This window comes from Limulus polyphemus, unplaced genomic scaffold (genome assembly GCF_000517525.1).
Source record: "Limulus polyphemus unplaced genomic scaffold, Limulus_polyphemus-2.1.2 Scaffold978, whole genome shotgun sequence".
NCBI lineage: Eukaryota > Metazoa > Arthropoda > Merostomata > Xiphosura > Limulidae > Limulus > Limulus polyphemus.
Genome location: NW_013666588.1, coordinates 50,039 through 67,778, shown reverse-complemented (window position 1 = coordinate 67,778; position 17,740 = coordinate 50,039). Strand labels below are relative to the sequence as shown.

The following is a 17,740-nucleotide window of genomic DNA, read 5'->3' as shown; positions in this document are numbered from 1 at the left end:
GTTTTCCGATTGGTAAGCGTTATAACAATCACAGTTATAGCTTTCGAAGTTTATAGCACACTGGTTATAGCGAACTACTAATAGACATTCTCTTTGGCACGTCGCATTGGTTGAATTTATAGGCGTGGGAAGGTTTTCTAGAAAATTCAAATTACATAACAATACTGAGCTATATTTAAACTTTTACGTATATAGATATATTGTTGATTCTTACTCTCGAGAATCTTCTACAACTTTGGAGAATAGGCGGGAGTTTCGCAATACATATCTAACACTATAAGCTATGCATGGTTTTTAAATATAAACTTAATTTGAACAAACATTGATATTGAAATGAATATATAATAACAAATTTGTTACAACTCCCTCCTAAGAGAATTAGAAATTGACTTTAGACAATTTATGACCAATATATTATATATATAAACATTGACAACAATACATTAAATATAGTACATTACCCAAAAGATTACAAAACTTCAATAATTACAGTGTGAACACAACCAATACAAATAACCTGATGATCACAAAATTACATTGCACGTAAAAGTGAATCTGTACAAATGTTATCAATCCCTTTGACATGGATTACCCCCAAATCATACTCTTATAGTGATAAACTGCAATTTAACAATCTTATGTTTTGTTTTTGTGTGTTATCTTTTTCTTTCTTTCTCTCTTTTAGTCTTTTTTTCTTTCTGTCTGTCTTTTTCTTTTTCTCTCTCTCTTTCTTTTTTGATTAGATATCCCATAATGGGTAACAATACTAAGACCATGTCCTCAGGACTGAAATTACGTTCTTCAAAAGCTGGGATGGGTTTCAAAAGAGCAACAGGAATTTTCTGATTAGATTTTCCGATTAACTGACAGGTATGACAAGTTTTACAAAATTGAGAAACGTCTTGTCTGATGTTTGGCCAAAAGAAATGTCTCATAATTTTATCACATGTCTTGTTGACACCTAAATAACCTCCCGTGGGAAGTTCATGGGCAACTTTCGATATTTCAGAGTGATATGCTTTGGGAACAACGACTCGATAAACAATATCCCAGTCCTCTGAAGCTGGCACATCTGGTGGTCTCCATTTCCTCATAAGCACACCATTTAAAAAAAATAACCATTTGGGACTTTCTCCAGTTCACATGTTTGTAAATATAAACTTAATCTGAACAAACGTTGATATTAGAATAAATATATATTAACAAATTCGTTACACTTGGAAAGGTAAATCTAAGTAGTTAAGAAAATTCTTAACTTGAATTTGATTTTATTTATTACTGGCAGATTAGTACATCTTCCTTTACCTCTCTCTCAGTTTATTCGGTCTCTTTTACATCTCCTGGTCTATTATTTTTAAATACTTGTCATTTTTTTCTCAAAACTACGCCAACAGGCCCTTTTTTTGTCTGACCTTGCACTTCTTTTTTCCGTAATTAAGATCACAATGCTCATAATCATAGTGGGTTTTGTAAACTCTACAGTAGCTAAACAAGAAAGGCGTACAATCCCTCCAGTAATTCTCTAATCACTAAGTGCTGTAATCCCCTAAGCACTTAGAGACTGACCAAGAGTCGGCCATTTTCTTACTTATCTAAACATCAACCGATTTTTACACCGAAATTCATAACACATCTCTCCCCTTTTCCTGAATCAAAGATGTTGATTGTATTCAGTCTTGGCTCTGTTTCGTTCTAATCGCGATGTTATTCTATGCTTCAAAATTAAGGCGTAGTACCACACTCTTCGTTCAATTGTTTCATCTTTTAGTCTTTTGTGGAATACCGATAATTTCACAGTCTTTACATCTCCCGGTCTTTTTTTTTTCCTTGTTAAATGCTTGCCTTATATATATATATTTTTTTTTCAAAACCATACCAAACAGGTCCCTTGCTGAACCTGATTGACATTTATATTATGTGATAAATTTTCAAAACGAAGCAATAGTACAAACTGTGAACTTACAAAATGAAATATATAAAGTATCAGATTTCTATTGGCAGAGAAAATTTTGATGGCCGTAGTAAATAATTCGAGGAATAAATGTTACACATAATACTAAGAAATGTAATTAATAAAATCACGCATGACTGCTCATATTTTTATCATATTCCGCTTAAATCAAACAATTTAAATCAGCGGTGAGTAACATTGGATTTGAAATTTATTATTTGGTGTTCACAAGTTATGCACAATAGGTCCTTCATTCAATACTACAATTGGGTCGGATAGTCTCAAACTTTGGTAGCTAAATGTCTATTGAAATACTATTTATATGTAGTGGAATAAACTTAACGCAGGGGTTTTAGCTGATGAGATACTAAAACTCACTCCATCCAAATAAAAAAAAAATGAAAATGAGTTGTGATAAAGCATCGTTTTCAAATCATTTTTAATTCCACTAAAATTTTTGCAAGAAATATTGCTTGTCATGTTTGTCAATATTAAAATTGTGTGATTATTTTACAGTTAATGATTGTAGAATTTATTTTATTTACTTTTGGTACATCAGGTAACTCTTATTGGAGATACGATAGTCATAAAGATCCACCAGTTAACAGTCATTATCCTCGACCTATTAATAACTGGAAAGGAATTCCTAACAACATTGATGCCGTTTTAGAGTGGGAAAATGGTCAGACTTACTTTTTCAAAGGAAACTGTTATTACAGGTTTAACGACCAAACTTTTGCTGTAAGTAATTCTTTCTCTAAAAATGTAAGAAACGTTTCAGATAATTATCACTAACACATATAATTCGTCCAATTAGAAAGTAGAGAAGTTTTATCAAGTGTATTAAACAGAAGAGAACCAACACTTTAAGATAATGAGCTGTAGTTCAAGGAGTCTTTATATATCAAACTGCTTCAACCAAGACTGAACATGAAACAGTATGTTTTCCTGTTATTAAGCCTGAAAATGTGAATCGTTCTCGTTATTTTTATTAACCAGAAGTGTTCCCTAAATATTAATGAGGAATTTGGGGGCATTACAAAAAGACATTTGGGACGGTAAAATGAGAATCACAGTTTATTTTCAATAATTAAATCTTTGTGGTGAGGTGTAAAATATACCCGATGAATTTTGTTTTCATTATTGATTTTGTACGCAATTTATTGTTTTATAAACGTAAGAATTTTGAAAATTAGCTAAATATTTATCTAAGATCTATAATAACAAAACTATCTAATTGTTACTTTTGTGAGAATATGCATAAATGTAGTTAAAAACTAAACGTGTGTAACTGAGATATGAAAGACAACATAATCGGTATATTTCCAATACACTAATGTAACTGATTTTACGCTATATGTATGTGTGTATACATATAAATTGATTTTAGTTATATCAGTAACTCTTCTAAAATGGGAACTGTTCCACTCTAACAGGTAGACAGTGGGAACCCACTCTTCCCACGATCTACGTCCAAGTGGTGGTTTAAATGTCAACCCAAGCGGAACCACCAGCAAGAAGGGGATGAAAAACTTTAATATAAGTATTCAAAATGGCGACAAGATTCCAGTTGGTGCTACCACGAACAAGTTGATACACGACCAACTCTTAGGAAAACGTTAGATATGTGTGGTACACAACAATTCTTTTATTCTAACTTTACTTTCAAGGCTAGTCATGTTTACAATATTTTTTTTCTTGAATGTTTTGAATGCAAATCAGAAAATATAGTTGTTATTTATGAACCATGAATAGCAAAACTTGTCCATAAAACTGTTCTTTCTAATATTCGAAATTTGTCTATAAAGATTGCTCTACTGTTAAACTAGGTGAAAGTTCATATTTTCATCTCTAATGTAAAAAAAAAAAAAAAATGCAAATTTCTGTCTTAATACACTTTCTCCTTTTGTTATTATGAGGATAATTATTTATAATTTTTGTAATGCAAGTTAAGAAATGTTGGATTTATGGTTTTTTGCATTAGTTACTAATTTTGATGAAAAAACACCTTTATATTCATGATCACATGCACTCGTTAAAGAATGTTTTTCTTTGTACACACACTTATAAAGAGGCAAAGTTTTCTAAAACGATAACAATTAGAACTATATTTTGATTATACGTTTATGATTATCACGTTTATGGTAATAGTTTATTACATGATTTGGTTGGTTATTGTAGAGCAAAGTCCGTCATCGAATCCCGGATATTAGTGTTGTAAGTCCTAGACTTACCGCTGTCCTACCGTGGACGTTTATTGCAGGAAGTAGAACTTTTAAACTTTTGAGAAAAATGGTAATAATAGGAGAGCCATTTGGTAAACTAATTTAAAGAGTATTTATTTTGGCTGACTATATTATTACCGTTTGTTTATGTCAGCTGCTTTTGTTAGTTATATAACATAAACATATATTAAAAATATATAAATATTGTATTAACAAAACATTTTAAAACATCACGTGCTATTAATAAGTTATAAAATAATCAAAATTAATAAAATAATAAGTTAAGAACACATTTTCATATGTCTATTTAGTAGATTATCGTCTGGTTCTGTAGCTCCAACAAAACATACTTTATTTTGGTCAAACGCTCAAAAAGTTTGGTAAGTTAATTAACTATACTTCATCTACGTCGTTAACTTTATGACAGTTAGCATCCTGCCAGAAACATTTTATACATTTCTAACATATGAATAATCTTAAGTTGTTTCTAAATAATAAAGTTTTAATTTTGATTAATAAAATTGTCACAAGCATCCACATTTTGCAAAGGATTGTACGATCAATAAACATTTGATAATTTATTTTTGCCTTTTGTCTTTCATCATGTATAAAATTTCATAGATAACTAAGTACATCAATTTTTATTATGTTTAGGTTTCACAGTGAAGTAAGACAATCAACACAAACGCGTTAAATAATTTTCATTCTTACTTTCCATGCAAAATATTAAAAAACAACAAAGGTAAGATTAATAATGCTTGGAGACGGCTTGAATGGGTAATGAAGAAAAACTTTAATACCAATTCAAGCCGTCTCCAAGCGTTATTAGTCTCAAAGTGGGTTCCTCGTCATCGAAAAGATAAGATTGCTGTACTTGACCTTATTGATGTAAAATTAAAATCAAAATATGAAAATTCACCATTTAGTGTCAATGCGGTTAAAACAATCTTCATTCAAGTCTAAGTTTGATATATAAAATAAAAAAAAACAACAAAGTATGAAATAAATATATTCTATATGAAGTAGGTCTAATTACGAACTTCTAAATTTCATCTGTACTTGTCACCTTAGTTGTTACCGTGTAAGCTACAGGCTCTAAGTTGTAAATGATCAGATAATTTGAATTTCCCAGCTTGGTGTCAATTTATTGTTAATCTTATTAAGTGTATTTTTATGATCAAAACATAATCACTATAATATTTTCTCATAAAAACTGTAAACTAAATCCTTTTTTTCATTTCCTTTAATTTAATTGATTAAACTGTTCGCTTTCATGTTAATATTTTTTTATTTTTGCTTTACAAGAATTGTTCTAATTAAAATATGTATCGTGACTTTAAAAATGTAGACAGAAGACTGAATACTGGTTCCCTATGTCTGTGATTGAAACTGCCTCTGACTCTGGGGGCCAAACAACTCAAACCCCAACTTATTTTCCAACAGAAGACAAACGCGATCTGAATAAATAAGTAAAGTTATTTCTAGCTTCACTAATAAATTCATAATTATATCTGTGTATCCCACATAAACATTGTTGTAATACCACAACTTAATGTTTTGAACACAAAGATCATAAATTACATCTAATCTTGTTGAGGAATTATATCAGGATAAATCTCTCAAAACTGGAAACAAAATTCTTTATTAGACTGGAAAGCTGTACTCTTATTGTATCACAGTTGTCTACATAAAGGAATATTCACAAAGTCATTTAAATACGTAACGAAAAGCACTGCACTTATGAATCCATCATCACATATTAATTAACGAAGAGATACTTGCCGTATTTGACTTCACTGTTCAGCAGTCAGTCTGGTGTCCATGGCAATCCACATCACCATCAGGCATGCTTTTCTTGTGCTCCAAAGAGGGAGTTAAAGCCATCAGGCGCCACCTTAAGAGTTAGAATTACTCAACTCAAACAATATTTAGAAAATAAAAGTCATCATTAATAGAAAAAGAAGCAGATACAGCCTATTCTGTCATAAACGTCAATACAGATAACATTTTGTATCATCAACTACAAGATACACACATATACATAGAGTTCGATGTAGCAAATGCACAAGAGATGACAACTAAATTACTTTCATTACCACAGCATTCATTAGCAATGCCATCTAGGGGTTCTTTATATTTCTGGTATGTCAGATAACCATGAAAATAACTCAGAATAAAATTTAGCCAAATGATGCACATTCTGCCTGATTTATACAGTCTTTATTAATTACCCATGTTGTGTTAGAGCACAACTCTGTTACCGCACTTCAGAAAGACTGGCATACACCAACCAGATTTTTAGTAAAATTTTGCATAGCAACACAACATAAAATCATATTGACTTATGCACAAGGATGTGAGATTGTTCATAAAGTTTCTACAGGTAAACATCCATCAACATTTACTACAAAACACATCCTCAATGATCATCAGGTGTAATCTTGCATAACACGACACAAAATCTTCTCGACTTAAACATGCTTGGGAAGCTCCAACAGGTAAACATCTGCCAATATTTACCACAAAAATCATCCTAACTGGTCATCAAGTGCAATCTTGCATAGCAATACAACACAAAATTGCGTCGAGTTACAAAGTTCTTTCAGTGAGTTTCTACAGATAAATTTCCACAAACATTTACAATAAAACCTGGCAGCTCATTTGTCATAATTCCTAGTCCTAAACAAAAAGAGTCGAACCAATTATTGATTACCATAAAATATTATCTAAGAACTTAAGATATTCGAGCATTGTATCTAGTGAATTTGTTTTACAGTCTGTTCCACAGAAATTCCTCTAAACTCGCTAACAGATTGCAGCATTAAAACAAAATGACAGATCATCATCTCACTCATTAGCTCAGGAAATAAGGATTGCAATATCCTCTCAGCTTTAGATTTTTCAACCAATCGTTTTAACTGAGCTAAGAGTATAGTGGTATGACTTTATACATGGTAGCATACACCATTGTTGTCATCATAATGATATAATATGTCACGTCAAGCCTAGTCACCAGGTTTGGACTTTAGTTCCATTACTGTTTAGTAATGCAACTCTTTCAATGTAGAACCATTTTACATACCTGTTGACACATAAATTGACATGCACCAACTATGACATCATACAGCTACATATTTCTGAGAACGTGATATGTCTGAACTGTGCAGAAGACCATACATCAGAACAACTGGGAGTTGTACTTCTCATTCACACATCCGAAATTTGGGAACAAGAAATCAATTGTTTCTCAGTCTCATTGTATGGCATCATATGTGGCAGTTGTTCATCTAGTTCATGCTCACATCATTCATAACCTTAGCAGGTATTCACTTGAATGTATGCCAAACCATACCTATCAACCAAACCAATACACAGACGATGATATGTTGAAGTTCATTCACATCTAATGCTCAATACAACTCTACAAACAACTAGCTATTGGAGTTTGTTTCTTCATCCGTGGGGATCTCTCCAAGTGCTACAAATCATGCTATTTACTATTCAGCCAACACATCAGTGACTGAATATAGTAATTTTTCGAGTAATGGATATAATTCAGTACACTTGAAATAGCTGATAGCAATTATGTCTGTCAGTTTCAGGCATATGACTGGATGTATCTAGAGTGATTCTTTCTGGGATAGAATATATAACTCTCTGCCAGATTTTTCCCCTGATGTGGCTGGAAAGTGTACACTTCTCAATATTTATATATGAATGTGGTCAGAAGACCACTTCCACACATTTGCAACAGTGTGTGACACTCCTCAGTGTACTCCAATACCAAAAGTATCTCTTGTATTAGAGTTCTAGAGCCAATAGTTGGACCACACACCAATTTTGGTTGGCATAATGATACATTTGATTCTGCACTAATAACTGACTATACAATAATTGAGTATGTTATATTACAGTTTTGGAGCCTTACTATGTCACCATGTCTAGTCGTGATAGAAGTGAGGACTGTGCATCTTGACAATATCCCTGCATTGTAGTTGTAATGTCCAAAAATACCACTCTTCTTTTCATGGTTTCATTATTCCATCTAGTGTACAAAGAAGACAATACCCAGTGTATGTTTCAGCATACCAATCACAGATATTCATAGATGCCATGCCTGAAAACTTTGTCGTATAGCTTCATATGAAAAAGCATGAATTCCCCCTTCCATTCTACAGCTGCTTGAGGTATTCAAAGGTTGACCAGATATGTTATGGTAGCAGCTTGTGTACACGACTTATATCACTTTACAGACAGAGATCATTCTTGTATATGTTGTGAACTGTTGCCTTTGTTATAAGAGACCATGCTTTGCTTACATGGCTAGGGTACGGCCAATCGTCTACAGGTCTTTTTCAGAATGGTCTTGGTGGCCCAAGTTGATACATATTCCTTTGCTTACAATAGTATTCAGCACAAGGAATATCTCCATTTCGGAAATAATGAAGTCTGATTTGAGTGTATGACTACCTTGCATCAGAAACGACTGTTACATACCATTCCTAAATATAATCAATTTCTGAAGGAATCAAACCACCTACACAATGCCAAACAATGTCAAAATATAGTTCTGACACATTCCATTGCAACTTTGTATTGGATGTGATTGTCAAGTGACTTAATAATTGGCATATTCAAAATCGTTTTGATATAATGTACACAACCATTTACATGTTCCAGATGTTTTGTTTGTTAATACTACAGTTGCCAGTGTTTAAAGGTGCTTCACCTTGCTATACAGCAGGTGGTGTCTAAGTTATGTCTGATACTTCAGTATCTTTCCAAACTTCATGACTGGTGTCTATTCACTATCAGGCTTGTCACTAATCATATGGATCATCATCGTCACTGCTACTGAACTGCTTTGACTGCTGCACAGCATATGAGATTTGGACATTTAATGAAGAGATGTGATCTTGATGGCTGGCAAGATAACCCATTTACATTTCCTTACAGCTAACCTGGGTGGTGTTGCATAGTAGTTTTTTCTTTTACAGTATCATTATGCAATGTGCAATTTCACCTTTAAGGGTAGAATTTTAAGTGAAAAGTGATGTCCCCAAGTTTAAACTTTCTGCCATACGATTATTAAATATAATGTTTGACTGTAATTGGTATCAAAAGCTATCAGTGTATGGCTAGAATACATGATTATATGTCCATGTTGACCTGTACCTGTGATTATACACTCCTATTTCATCAATATCCAAAATAACTGGGCAATCTTGACATGAATAAGTCAGCACCATTGGTTTCACCAAATCACACTTAATTAAATATAGAAAGTCGCAGTTTTCTCATTTGTTCTTAGGCTATGGCCATTACTTGACATCTGCAAACACTGTTGGGTCAATAGACACTTTGTCTCGACCTATAAGTGAGCACGAAACTCCACTACTTTGGAAATGACAGCACACTTTCCTGGTTTACCAAAACCCAAACTTTCATATACACAGATGAGATTATCTCTCCCATTGTATTCCTCTGGGTATACTCCATCAGCACCTCAAAAAGTGACAAGTGCATTAAACAAGCCAACTAACATGATGTGGAATTCATGCTGTCCTTTCAGAGTTCTGAAGCTGAAAGCAATCTTAGATCTACTTTCAATGTCTAGTTTGAATTAACAATAATGGGAAGTCAGTGTTCGAGAAACAAGACTTCTAGCATGTTTAGCCATTCATTCACTTTTCACAACAAAGGAAAGATATCAGTACATGTTATCGCTTTTGCCCACCTACAATCCTCACAAAACCTTGCCATTTTTCTGTCAATTATCAATTAAGATTACCCAAATATTACTCAGAATTGTATTATTCCACCCTTCAGAATCTGCTTAGTTTGGTACTGGCAGCATTCCTGATGCTCTAAGAAAGTCAGAATAGTAGTTATTTATTTGACATACCTACATGCATATCTGTGATGATATATCATTGTTTTACATCGTAAATAGGCACTAGTTTTAGTCCTAAAAACACATTGCCAAGCTCTATGAGAATGTCAAACATGGTACAAAAGCCATCATTATGTTAAGTGCAAGCTGACTGCTGTGCACACTCAATTTTGGTAGTCAAACTTAATTCAGGTTTAATAATGGCTGGAGACGGCTTGAATGGGTAATGAAGAAAAACTTTAATATAAGTTTAACATAACAGCAAGTGTACAACGTTTCGACAAGGTTTTGTCATCATCAGGTACCAGGTTAATTCAGGTTTCCCTAGTTTAAACTAAAAAGAGTAGCTATAGTCATAATTTGACATTGACCCTCTTGCATCTGTTGTGGTATCAGTCAGAATGGCACTAATAAATGCAACACACTATGTTATTTCCAAATTCATTAAAATGGTAAGGCACAGTTGAAACAAGGGCATCATCCACATGCTTCTGATGTCTTTCAGATTACAATCATACTGAATAGATGGTGCAGTAACAATAACTTGGCCTGAGTAGCCCTGTTGATCCATAGAGAACCACACTGTTTGCACCAAACCACCCTTCAGCATCAGCAGCAGGGAGTTGTTGACTAATGTTTCAGTCAAGCCTTTAGGGTTGTCACTGACCCTGAAGATTGTTCCAGGATTTAGTTCTGCATGACCACTCCAAACCATATCACCATGGAAATAGCCCTTGTAAGAGATTAGATGTCCACAAGACTCATGTGGTGGCAGAGAATGGATTTGCTAAGCAGTCCATCTATAAACTTATCAATGAATATCTCTCGACAGTTAATAAGAAAGATGCTCTGAAATTCCTTCCTATCCAGTATCCTTAGATCATCTACAAATGTGGTTAATTTTTTAGTGGGACCATACCTTCAAGCCTTGAGAATGGCCTATGTTAAAAAATGTAGAATGTCACAGCTGTTCAGCATCAGATGTCCCTGAATCCAACAATTCCTAATGACAACCTACCTAAAACATTTGAAGAAATGGTCCGGCAACTCCAAGTAGTAATAGATTAATCTGAAGGGGAAAGGCGGAAGACTTTCGAAACGTCGTCCTCTACATTTGTAGGTTTCTACAATAGGCAGTTGCTGTCCATTTGAAACTTAGATTCATGGTAATAGATTAGTGAGCTATTAGTGTTGTGAAGGATTGCAAGTCATTTTGTATTGTATTATATGCTTATAAGCAACTGAATGATTTCAAGTAAAGTTGGGTAAATAATCATTTGTGACTTTGACTTTGCATTTAGTGTAGAAGTAGATTATTTGTTTGTGGGTTTTAGAATTTTCTTGCAAAGCATCACTGTAATTAATTTTGAAGAACATCCACCACCAGTTCTTGAGTTGCACTTTTGTGACTAAATAATGGGATTTGATCATCACTTGTACATCATATCACATCCCCAAATTGTAAGACACATTTTTTGTGACAAGTTCTCACATTTATAACATCCAAAACAAATATATCAGATTAGTAAGACAAAGTTTATTTTGTTGAATCCATGTTGGTTCTCTTTTACTTACAGCTGAAAATTTTGTTAACAGCAAGAGTACTCAACTGATGAAACAATATTTTCTAATTCTTTATAAGTAAGAATGTAATAGAGTTAAATAGCTCTACTTATTACCAGGTTATCTTAGTTTGATTGAAGTTAACATTAGTATTTCACCAAGTAATTTTGTAAAGCTTCTTTTATTATACTCTAGAATTTTAACCCCTAAATAAATAAACCTAATTGGACTATCATTTAAGACAACTTTTTCACTCCCTATAAAAACAGCAATAATATCAGTAAATCTCTAATCCTCAAGTACCTGTTCATTACCGATTGTCATACTCAAAATGAAAGAAATAGCCTCACATATCTTATATAACACTTTTTGCTCTCCCAATCTTTCTACTTACCACCATGGGATTAATATTTACATGACTTAGGTCAATCGCAATATTTTTCCATTGAAGATTTTGGAATATTTCTATTATCTTCCCTTATAAAAGTGGATGAGTAGAAATCATTTAAAAGCTCAGCCATCTTGCCATAAAAAAATTAAAGGTTCTATCTCCATTTTAAAATTTTGCTTACCTTTGACATACTTAAAAAATCCTAGATGTTAGTTTTAACATTATCACCCAGCTGTTTTTCAGCTGGTTCAGCTCTAAATCCAAAACTCAACCACTGGGAACAGATATCCATGCAGGGATAGGATGGGGAATGCCAATCGCATGAAATGTATGAGGACGTGATGTTGATTGGTTCAGCTCTAAACCAAAACTCAACTGCCAGGTACTGACTTCTATGCAGGGGAAAGATGAGGGATCCTAATCATATGACAGTGCACTCCAAAGCTACAACATCCTATCAGACAAACCCGTGCAGAGACGGAGCATCTATTTGGAGGACATCTCGTCATTTACACCAGCAGAACATAACCAACCTACTCTCAACTGAATGGAGTCTTTATTGTTTATATTGTACAACTCTCATTCAGGAGGATACATCCATGGTCCACAGCCCCAACAGCTTGAAACTGGAAAGTGGTAAGGACTCTCTTACTCCACTGGAAAAGAAGAACGTTCACACTGGAGACAGTGCAATGTGTGACCACAAAACCCTATTTTGAAAACTGACCAAACCCGATTTATTCAATCTAAGGAATGGCAGGGATGGGCAGCAATCCCCTTCTGCTTTACCCATGAAGTTCATGGGTTAGTATGGTCCAGCATGAGCATACTTATGAAGCAAAGGAATCGTGAGGAATAACGTAACGAACGATCTTTTGGAACACCCCATCTCTAGTTTATTTGATTATGATGAACAGTATACATTTTGTGGACATGGAAATTATGTTTGTTTGTTTGTTGGTTGGTTTTTAATTTCGCGCAAAGTTACCTGAGGGCTATCTGCACTATCCATCCCTGATTTAGCAGTGTGTAAGACAAGATGGAAATTATGAAAGTGAAGTCAACATGGAATTGCAGTGTGGGAATTAGTACAATTCTAAGTGATTGTAGTATACCTGGACAAGCACCATCTTTCTCAGAGTAGGATCCTGGTCAAAACATGGGATAGGCCACTGGAAAATAATATATAAAACAAAAGAAAGAAAACTTACCCAGTTACAGTATCACAGAAGAGTGAAAGATGGCAACAGGTAGAATATGGTACCCTGACAAAGAAGAAACAGCCACCCAAAGCAGATAATGGGAGATGAACATACGAGGTATAATCCTAGTGCTCAGATGAAGTACCTCCAATGGATGACGTGGTTGAGATGCAGGTGAAAGGTAAGGTGCCTAAACAGAGTAAAGACATCAGGAATTGATTACAGGAAGAAGGAGAAAAGAAATATAACGCCAATCAAACCATAAGCCAAACCCAATGGGTAAAGGAGGAATTACAAACAGGAGGAGTGGTGCTAGGGAATGAAACTGTGGGAAATGGAGTCAATGGAAAGAAACTTTGAAAGCAATGAAGCAATCCAGAGCATGTATGGGACAAAGAAGGTTATCCAGATCAAACTGACAATAAAGATGCAAGATGGCAAAAAATAAAATGATGAAAAGAATATTCCATATCAGCCCCCAAAGTGTAGGTTAGTAAATTCGATCCAGAACAAAAAGAACATATGGAGTCAAAACAGCCAAGAAAACCAGATCTGTGATGGTCAGGAAGGAACATATAAAAAGACCTGACCCACAGTGACATGGATGATCAACACCACCTTGGGACGAAGACTGATGGAATGAGAAAAATTAAAATGAGAAACTGGATCTAATTCTGTCTGAATTTATTGACAGCCAGGGTGAGTGGATGATGAAATGCAAATCAAAAACAGAAGAGGTAACTTGGAATCAAGAAAGAAGTCATATTCTACCCGTGGAGGAGTACCCCACAAAAGTCAGAACCACTGAAAAATTGAGGATTGAGAGACCACTCCTTGGAAGAAAGTGTGTTGGGACTGGAAATATGAACTGCAATGAGGACGAAAGCACGTGCAACACGACACGCCAGGAGATGTATGTCAAGTGTGTGTGTTCAAAAAGGGAGATCCACTGTCTACCAAAAAGGGAACAAGAACGAGTGCCTCCTTGGTGAATGATATAAGTCACCACCATCAAATAGTCGGAATGAAACATGATTAGTCAAATCTGGACAAGAGGAAGGAAGTGAACTAAATCATGTTGGACTGCCAGGAGTACCAGGTTGTTAACATGGTAAGACCTTTTATCTGTAGACAATTATCCTGGATCCTCCTGCTGAATGGCCCAAACCCCCAACTTTGGAGATAAGCATCAAGAAAAGAAACAAATCCGAACGAGAGGAAGGAATCAGTAAACCTGACGATGTGGAGGAAAGCTAAGAGGAGAATCCAAAGAAACCCTAGCAAAAGGCCATGGGTTGTGCAGAATCTCCTGAAAAGACCACAATGCCAGACCCAAAAGGAGAAGTGCTTACACAGAAGCCACAACCCCAATGCATTAGAACTTCACCAGTAGTAAGATAGTGAACCATAATGGCGTGGATAACATAAAGCTTCATCAAATGTATTCGAGGAGGAGAATGGTTGGCCTAGAAATAGGAGGTGGGTGTTTAAAAAGACACTCCCTAAATAACCAAGATCGTTAGGTAGTTAACAGCCCACTTGACAAAAGACATATGGAACCAAAACAAGGCAGGAAACTAATACTGAATCAATAGTGAAGAAACCTAAGATTGCACCCCGAGAAATGAAAAATAAGAACGTGTACAGTGGGCATTCTGAGTCCTGCAGAAATTGCCTACCTGATTGTGATCGAATACTCCACATTAAAAACGGGGAAAACCAAGAAGTGATTGAGGCAGGGCTGACTAAACCATAACTCCAATCAGCATCGAGGATACACAAGAAATAGAGAGACCTGTAAGTAGGGCAGATAAAGGACAGGAATATCTTGGATATGAAGCAGGAATAAAGGTGGCAATGACTCAGAACGAAACAAAAGAGCAACCAAAAAAAAAAAGAATATAGCCTCACAGATACCCTACATGATGCTAAGTGCAGAGGAGTAGCCCCAAAAAATGGGCCAGCAGAGTCGACCATAAGTCCCTGTTAAAAGTGGATGTTATACAAAAGGTACAAGACAGTGTCCCATCTCAGAAGATCCTAAAAGCAAAGAAGCCACATGTGAAGGGAATGAGCTGAAAATGTCAAATGTCCCAACACAGAGAGAAGGATGAAGAGCTATCACATGAAAATCCTCTGGATATAGGTGTAACACCTAAGAATGGAGGTGTAAAGTAGACATTACCTATAAAAGATTCGATAGGGTAAGACGAAGCCAGAAAACTAGGTGAGGATAAAATGGATAGGATTAACAGAGACTGCTCCCATGAAGGTGACAGAGATTCTAAGAACATAGAATCAAGAATTAAATCTGCCTGTTGGTAATCTAAGGCAAATTGAACCAAACCTGTGGTGGGTGAGGCATGCAAGTACCCTCTCCCAAAAGAAACAAAAATGCTCATCATGAAACAATGTCTGGAGATGGAGGAAAACTATACTGTGAAACGTGTTTAAAAAAGGCTGAGGTAGGACAAGCAGATTCCACAGTAAAAGCCTGGGAAGGCAAATCATAATCAGGTGGAGGAAAACTGACAAAATCTAGGTAGTCCTAAACGGGTTTGGCAATTGTAGGAGGAAGGCAAACAATATCAGGAAAAGGTAGGGCGGACCCTGCACCCTAGGAGTCCTCACAAACTAAATTAATTGAAAGAAGTATAAATTAAGAATTATGAAAATGAAATAGTCGACATAATGTAAATTTAAGTAAGTGTGTAGTGAAATAAACAATGTATAAGATTTGATTGAAGAAAATAATATATTTAACCTAATTATAGATTTACCCATAAGATGAACTACAGGTAAAGCAAAAATAACACACTTGTTAGCTTTAATTAAAAAACCCTAACCTAACAATAATATGTGCAATAATGATATAAGTTTATGTGAACTCCAGCTCCAGAGGTCCAGACAAACAAAATTAATATGAAAAAATATAAAGGATAAATAATAACGAAAATGAAATAGACGTTATATTGTAAAATTAAGTGTGTATTGACAGTAACATGTATATGAGGTGTGGTTTTGAAAAGAAAACAATGTAGTTAACTTATTTTACCACATACCAGTAAGATGAATTAAAGGTAATCCTAAAATAACAATAATCATGTTAAGCCTAATCTAACGCCATAGAACAAAGGGTACAACTAAGCTATAATTACAAACCTGAACGCAACTATGAGTATTGACCAATGTAGCTAAACTTATATTATTGAACCCAAATAACTACAGATAATAATATTAACAGTAAAAATATTAAAAAACCATAACAGTATAATGCCTTATCCTTTCAAAGTCAGTGGACCATATTTCAAAATGTGCAAGCCCCTAAACTCAAGTCAAAGATCAGCGCATTGGACGAGCAATCTCCCGATGAAGTAAAGCCAATAATCCCGAGTCAGGGACCGCCACCTCAAGTTTGTGTAAATGTGCTGATAGAAGACATAACCTCCAAACCTTCAAAATCACTTGTAATGATGTATTAGCACCATAACTGGGTAGAAATATAATAATTACACTTCGGAATAAGTTACAAATATCTTGGTTAAAGAAATTGAAATGATGATACGAAAACAAAACACTTGAAGAGAGCACAAACTAAACATCTGAACACGAGCACTGCCAAACCAGAAGTGATGGGTAGAATAACAAAGAGGAGTCATGTGGGTGTGTAGCACTACTATTGTCATATGATAATTTGCAAGCGAGAATAAGTTAAACCATGTGAACTGAGGAATGCGTGGGAGTGAAAGGCTTGTGGCATGCGAAAAAATACAGGGCGCACAGAACGAGAATAGCTATGTATGTGAACGGAAGTAAGGTACCTTGTCGGAATAAGGATTTCCTATACACACACATACACACACACATATATATATACATATATACGATTCTAATCCCCCTCTTTGAAGATGATAATATTGTGTCTGTTTTAACTTATTGGTCTGGCATATCCAGGTGGTTAGGGTGCTTGACTCGCAATCTGCGGGTCGCGGGTACGAATCCCCGTCACATCAAACATGCTCGCTCATTCAGCCGTGGGTGCGTCATAATGTGATGGTCAATCCCACTATTCATTGGTAAATGAGTAGCCCAAGAGTTTATGGTGGGTGGCGATGACTAGCTGCCTTCACTCTAGTCTTACACTGCTAAATTAGGGATGGCTGGTGCAGATAGCCCTCGTGTAGCTTTGCACGAAATTCAAAATGTGACAAACTTGTTACTATATATTTATTTTAATATCAACGTTTGTTTAGATTAAGTTTATATTTTAAAACATGCATAGCTTATAGTGTTAAATATGTATTGCGAAACTCCCGCTTATTCTCCAAAGTTGTCGAAGATTCTCGAGAGTAAAAATCAACAATATATATATATATACATAAACACTTAAATGTAGTTCAGTATTGTTACATAATCTGAATTTTCTAGAAAACCTCCACCCGGCTATAAATATAACCAATGCGACGTGCCAAAAGAGAGTATCTATTATTAGTTTGCTATAGTCAGTGTGCTATA

The 17,740-nt window shown here is 34.9% G+C and overlaps 1 protein-coding gene and 1 long non-coding RNA gene across 2 annotated transcripts in view; one reads left to right on the top strand and one right to left on the bottom strand.

Annotated features, from left to right (window-relative positions):
* The window catches only part of LOC106461522 (matrix metalloproteinase-15-like), a 24,936-nt gene extending 20,179 nt beyond the window's left edge, over positions 1–4,757 (top strand). The window contains exons 10-11 of the mRNA XM_013921351.2: positions 2,511–2,692; positions 3,388–4,757. Coding sequence (XP_013776805.2) covers positions 2,511–2,692; positions 3,388–3,489 — 284 coding nt within the window. The 3' untranslated portion in view covers positions 3,490–4,757. The remainder of the gene's footprint in view (positions 1–2,510; positions 2,693–3,387) is intronic.
* A 1,045-nt stretch (positions 4,758–5,802) lies between these two features.
* LOC111086275 overlaps positions 5,803–17,740 on the bottom strand; it is a 26,463-nt gene continuing 14,525 nt past the window's right edge. Inside the window, exon 2 of the long non-coding RNA XR_002610999.1 lies at positions 5,803–6,070. This is a non-coding gene — a long non-coding RNA (uncharacterized LOC111086275). The remainder of the gene's footprint in view (positions 6,071–17,740) is intronic.